We start from the raw sequence: 6744 nt of genomic DNA, 5'->3' as shown, positions 1-6744 counted from the left end.
AAATTTTTGGACTACAGTAGAGCTATTTCTGTATACTAATATATGCTTAAAGATCTTCCTTCCTTCCTTCCTTCCTCTTCCTTTCCTTTCCTTTCCTTTCCTCTTTTCTTTTGGGGGCGGAGTCTCTGTCACCCAGGCTGAAGTGCAGTGGCAACGATCTTGGCTCACTGCAACCTCTGCCTCTCGGGTTCAAGCAGTTCTCCTGCCTCAGCCTCACTAGTAGGTGGGATCACAGGTGCCCGCAACCATGCCTGGCTAGTTTTTTAATATTTTTAATAGAGATGGGGTTTCACCACATTGGCCAGGGGGGTCTTGAACTACCGACCTCAGTGATCTGCCCGCCTCTGCCTTCCAAAGTGCTAGATTACAGATGTGCGCCACCATGCCCCACCAGGATCTTTTTTTAAATGTTGATTCTGTATTTCTTTTTCTGAAATCGAGTATCCCATTGTGTGGCTGTTGCTTAGCTTATGTAACCAGCCTTTTATTGGTGGACACTGGGTTGTTTTCATAGTCTGGCTATGACAACAGCACTCCAGCGAATAACTATGATAACAGCACTTCAGTGAATAACTCCATCGCTGTTCAGGCATAGGGGCAGAGGGGCTTGCTTGCCGGAAACGAGATTGCTAGGTCACTGGGTAAATGTATCTGTGCCTGGCAGCGTTAGATGGATTCTCCCCCATCAAGTACTACCATTTTGTATTTCCACTAGAAATGCATGAATATTCACTAATTTTTCTGCACACCTATGCCAGTAGCTTGTCCTTTGAATTTGCATTGATTCGACAGATGAAAAGTGTTATCTGCTATAGTTTTACATTTGTATTCTGAGCAAGGCGAGCATCCTTTTAAATGCTTAACGGCCTTTTGATTTTGGTTTTAGTCTCTGAACGAGCTCTATATAGTAATATTGCCCATTTTTCTTTTGGGTTGTTTATCTTTTTCTTCTTAATTTCTAGGAATTCTTTAAAAAGTAGGATGATTAGTCCTTTGTCCCTGATATAAGCTATAGAATCTTTTTGGCTTTGCTTATGGTGGTTTGTTTGGTTTGGATGGGTTTTTATTTTTGTTTTGTTTTTGCTGTATGGCAGCTATTTAAATTTTTCATGTAGTGGGGGAGGGGGTTGCTTGAGCCCAGGATTGCATAAGCTCATTATTGCAAGGCTTACAGTGAGCTATGATCATGCCACTGCCCTCCAACCTGGGCAACAGAGCAATACCCTGTCTCAAGGGAAAGAAAAAGAAAAAGCAAAGAAACATAGGGCTGTGGAAGAAAATTTCGTTTCTTTCAATACCCAGTTTCACTGGCCCTTTCCTTTCTTCGGTGTCTGTTAAAGCTCAGAGGGATGAGAAGATTACTGTTCAGGGTGACTTACTATCGAATTTCATCGTAACCAGATCAGTGAGCCAGTGTGGAAATAGTTTTCTCATAGTGACTGCTACCTTACAGGGTATTTCACAGCAGTGGTTTCTCTATTGGGAAAGGAAGCACACTCTGTACTAGTGGGTAGAGAACTAAAGTTAAATTTGTATTTTCCCAGCACCTAATCCAGAACGGGTGCCATGTGAGGTGGCCAGTACAATTACTTGACTAAGTCTAGCCCACAGATAGGAGGAATTGCAAAATGTACATTGAAATTGTCTTGGTTGAGTGTGGTGGCTCACACCTGTAATCCTGGCACTTTGGGAAGCCAAGGCGGGTGGATCACCTGAGGTTAGGGGTTCGAGACCAGCCTGGCCAACATGTTGAAACCCCGCCCTTTTTAAAAATACAAAAATTAGCCGGGTGTGGTAGCGAGCGCCTATAATCCCAGCTACCTGGGAGGCTAAGGTTGCAGTGGGCCGAGATCACGCCACTGTCCTCCAGCCTGGGCAACAGAGTGAGTCTCCATCAAAGAAAGGGAGGGAGGGAGAGAAGGAGAGAGGAAGGAAATTGTCTAATGGTACTCTTACCGTTAGACAATTAAGGTATTTACAGAATTTTCAAAGTGTGAGAAATAAGAATTCAGACGTAATACATGCTTCATACTATATTGAATTGGATGATTTTAAAATCTCCCATATTTGCCAGTATATGTTTGTCTGTGTGTATAAGTTCAGTGTACCTATACTGTGGCTAACAATATTTTACTTTGACTAAAATTTGTTACACAATACTTAGTCATTAGTGTTACCCATTATTGGAATTTCTTTCAGCCTGATTTCTTCCGTTTTCTGTCAGGAGGCAGTAGTAATTATTGGACTACCTCTTCTAAATACTGTTTGTAGTTGTTAAGAAAGTGCTTACTAGGCTGGGCTCAGCAGCTCACACCTCTAATCCCAGCACTTGGGGAGGCTGAGGCAGGCGGATCACCTGAGGTTGAGAGTTCGAGACCAGCCTGACCAACATGGAGAAACCACATCTCTACTAAAAATACAAAATTAGCCGGGCATGGTGGCCCATGCCTGTAATCCCAGCTACTCAGGAGGCTGAGGCAGGAGAAACGATGGAACACAGGAGGAGGTTGTGGTGAGTGAGGATTGCACCATTGCACTTCAGCCCAGTCACAAGAGCAAAACTCCATCTCAAAAAAAAAAAAAAAAAAAAAAAAAAAAAAAAGTACTGGTAAAAGTTGAAGTTTTTAGGCCGGGCGCGGTGGCTCAAGCCTGTAATCCCAGCACTTTGGGAGGCCGAGGCGGGTGGATCACGAGGTCAAGAGATCGAGACCATCCTGGTCAACATGGTGAAACCCCGTCTCTACTAAAAATACAAAAACATTAGCTGGGCATGGTGGCGCATGCCTGTAATCCCAGCGACTCAGGAGGCTGAGGCGGGAGAATTGCCTGAACCCAGGAGGCGGAGGTTGCGGTGAGCCGAGATCGTGCCATTGCACTCCAGCCTGGGTAACAAGAGTGAAACTCCGTCTCAAAAAAAAAAAAAAAAAAAAAAAAAAAGTTGAAGTTTTTGTTGCCCTTATCCTCCATTGTGTATTTGGCAAATTTTTCTCTGTGATGGCTCACTTAACCATTATGATGATGAAAATGATAGGTATGAGTGTAAGTAATTTGAGGAGCTGAGAGTCTGCTCTGAGATGTCTTATTTCCCCGCTAGGTCAAAGCCAGCAATACAAAGCTAGTATAGAGCAAAAAGGTCTTTAAGAACCTTGAAGTTGAGCTGTCTTATTCGAATGGTTTGATGTGGAGGTGACACAAAGCAGATTTTTCAGAAGTTAAGTCTCTGCATCACTGCTTTGGAGTGTGATTTAATTTTTAGAAGGGTTTTAGCTGTAGACCGAGTTTTTCAGGTCTCGTGGCCAGTGGCTGTGTTGCAGTGCATTAACAGAAGGGTGGCACTTGCTATTTGGAATGCACCGCGTTCTTGCAGTCCATTTGGCTGAGGGCTGCCTCTTGTCTCCTGAGCCAGATTTGCACAGCTGGTCCAAAGCAGGAGTTAAGGATTGCTCTAGTAAGTGGATTAGTGGCTTTTCCTAATTGACAGATCTTATAACTGGAGTTATGGCCGCCAGGACTGCTTGTTCCCAGTTCCCAGTGACGTGGGCGATGGTGAAGTGCACAAAGTGCATTTTCCAGGTGAGGTCCTGCGTCTCAGCTCTGCGACTGCAGCAAGCTATGTGGCCTCTAACCCAGCGTCCTCATCTGTTCAAGGGTATGATAATCGTGTCTCTCATAGGGCTGGCAGGCACTGGAGTAGTGCAGGTAACCTAGTACCTGACGCAGGCTGAGCACTCAGAGAAGGGTAGCTGTTACTCACGCGTGTCATAGGGCTTGACTGGAGACTCGCTAAACAAGCTGTGCTTCGTTGAATCTAAGAATCCAGTGATGATGAGACTGTACCATTATATTATGTACTACTAAAAAGAAATTGTGGTAAGACATTAATTTTAATTTACGTGTTAAAATGTGAAAAAAAATGTACATCTTAGAATAGGTAAACCAAGGTAAGTCACGTTTTTAAGAACTGTGTTAAAATATACCTAACATGAAATTGACATTTGACTATTTTGAAGCCTACAGTTTGGTGACGTGAAGACTATCAACGTTGCTGTTGTACAGCCATCACCCTCTAGCTCCAGAACCTTCCATCATCCCAAACTGAAATTTCCACTAAACTTCTCCAGCTCCAGAACCTTCTCATCCCAAACTGAAACTCCTGTGCCCATTAAACTCCTCCAGCTCCAGAACCTTCCATCATCCCAAACTGAAACTCCTGTGCCTGTTAAACTCCTCCAGCTCCAGAACCTTCCATCATCCCAAACTGAAACTCCTGTGCCCATTAAACACCAACTCTCCATTCCCACGGCTGCCAGTCTCTGGTAGCCCCACTTCTACTTTCTGCCCCTGTGAATCTATCTACCATAGATACCTCTTAAGAGTTAGTTACATTTTTATAGAAATTGAATGTATGTGCTGAGCAAGATCAGATGACCGTGTCCTTTTCAACAAGGTACTTGAACAAGCAGACACAATCTGAGGAGGGGATTTTCCAGCTGAGAGATTTTGGAGGTCGTAGAAGAGAGGGAGGAGGTGGGAAGGAGAACACGGGGTTTCTGTAGCTCTGTGGTGCTCGCCTGTGTTTGAATGTTTACATTTCTATTCTTTTGAATATAATTCAGGAAGCAGGTAACGATACAGCTTTTGTTCTATTTCTTTCCAACCACTTAGCCCCAATACCATTTACTGAGTAGCTGTTCTTTTTCTACTGATTTTAAAAAAAGGTTCACTGCAGCGTTTTAGACTATTCCTTCACAAGATGCATTGTCAGGGAAGAGCAGTTTCCCTTGAAATTCTGTGTGACACTTTGTAAATTCAGAGATAATGGAAAAGCCAAAATGTAAACACAAAAATTTCACTCTCAATAACCTGGCTCTTTTTCTATGTAAATAAGGTCTCAATTTTTCTCTCCATAGGATGAACTGAACGGTTCTATTTAACCTTTTTAATTTATGCTCAATTTACTCTAATGGCACGGCCACCTCTCATTTAGTTGTGCCAGTTAAGAGTAGTATTGGCAGCGGTCAGTTGAATCAGTGTGTAATGTGCCCATTTGAGTTAGGACCTTGGAAGACGCAGCAGGAACGTGAACTCAGCAGTCGGAGAAGGCAGAGGCAGGGTGGCAGGTGGGATGCTCTCCCAGCTGTGCGTGCCATTTTTGTTCTTGGGGCACGCTAGGAGATTTTTTTGAGTTGCCTTTGTGTGCTGCAGGTACTCTTGGGGAGCTGCCCAGATGAGGTTGACTTCTGCCTTTTGGAGCCGATCACAAAGGCAAAGTCAGATTCCATAAATCTGTTATTTCACAAAATGAGGCGTATTTTACAGTTTTCACATTCTTCAGCTTCATAAACGTTTGTGCAGAGTGGTGGGCAAGTAAGACTTTTACGGTATGCATTTCTTATTTTCTGCTTGAGAGACATGCGCATTTCCCCTCCTTTCCTTTTAATCTTCCTGCTTCTGAACCCCATTCTCGTCTCTCCCCGCTGTGACAGTTCACCAGCACTTCACGGTACCCGAGACTCTTTCAACTTGTATTTTCCACCAACTGTCAGTTGCAAAATAAGGTTGCTTTGTTTGGGAGGGATAGGGTAGAATCCTTTCTGAACATCTCCTATTCCTTTGAAGCAGGGGCACTTCAGAGACAATTGAACTGCTTTTAGGTTTTTCTTACCACCCAGCTTTTTCTTCTGATTGATCCTGCCGTGAACACACGGTTCTGTTGATGACATCGATTTGTTGCTATGGAAATAGTGGTAATGTCACAGATTCAACCCAGTGACTTTACTGCAGGTTGCTGCAGGAGAAATGGGCAAGGCTTTAGGGGAGGGCCTCATTAAAACTGAAGGCTATCAATTATAAGCAGGTGAAAGGTAAATGGAGCCAACCTTTTGTGTAATGAAAACAAAAAGTGAACCCCTAGCAAATTCACTGCCTGCAGTTGAATGCCTCAGCAGGAATTCTAAGCCATGGGAGTCTTTGACAAAATAAAAAAAGCACTCTTTCCCAGAGCATGTCTTCTACCCGAGTTTAAATCTCTTAACCCAAATCTTGTGCACTAACATGGGCTTTCCCCTCTGATCTTCAGGACATGGGCAGCAGCAGGTAGCTCCTCCTCCAGTTCCAGCTGCCAGCCCAGCGAGCAGCAAGCCCCAGCCACAGAATGGAAGCTCTGGAGTGGGTAAGACGCCACACAAGGACACGTGTTGACCATGTGTGTCAGACTCTTAAATAATGTTTTGAAATTGAATCTGGGACTAACGGGAGTTTTCAAAATGCCATTCATTACAGGCTGTGTTTTGCAAAGAATTAATGCTGATTCATATTGTATAGTATGTGACTGAAAAAATGACTAAAGATTATCTTTTTGTTTGTTTTTCTGAGGCAGAGTCTCGCTCTGTCACCCAGGCTGGATGGAATGCGGCAGTACCATCACAGCGCGCTGCAGCCTTAACTTCCCCAGTAGCTGGTGCTGTAGGCACATGCCACCATGCCTGGCTAATTTTTTTGTGTGGAAATGGCATCTTACTATGTTGCCCTGGCTGGTCTGAAACTCCTGGCCTCAAGCAGTCCTCTGTCCTCAGCCTCCCAAAGTGCTGGGATTACAGGCGTGAGCCACGGTATCCAGCCAAAGATTGTCTTTTAAAGATACTTAATGTCTTGCTGGGCGCAGTGGCTCAAGCCTGTAATCCCAGCACTTTGGGAGGCTGAGGCGGGTGGATCACGAGGTCAAGAGATCGAGACCATCCTGGT

The 6744-nt window shown here is 44.2% G+C and overlaps 1 protein-coding gene across 3 annotated transcripts in view; it reads left to right on the top strand.

Moving 5' to 3' along the window:
- RPA1 (replication protein A1) overlaps positions 1-6744 on the top strand; it is a 66695-nt gene that overhangs the window by 31904 nt on the left and 28047 nt on the right. For 2 of the 3 annotated variants that reach the window (XM_017541650.2, XM_037743161.1), the window contains exon 6: positions 6080-6172. The exons of the other annotated variant lie outside the window; for it this stretch is intronic. In XM_017541650.2, the coding sequence (XP_017397139.1) occupies positions 6080-6172 (93 nt within the window). The remainder of the gene's footprint in view (positions 1-6079; positions 6173-6744) is intronic. 3 annotated transcript variants of the gene reach the window in all.

The sequence above is a fragment of the Cebus imitator genome, unplaced genomic scaffold (genome assembly GCF_001604975.1).
Source record: "Cebus imitator isolate Cc_AM_T3 unplaced genomic scaffold, Cebus_imitator-1.0 Scaffold136, whole genome shotgun sequence".
Classification (NCBI taxonomy): Eukaryota; Metazoa; Chordata; class Mammalia; order Primates; family Cebidae; genus Cebus; species Cebus imitator.
The sequence above is the reverse complement of the archived record's forward strand: the minus strand, read 5'-3'. Positions and strand labels throughout refer to the sequence as shown.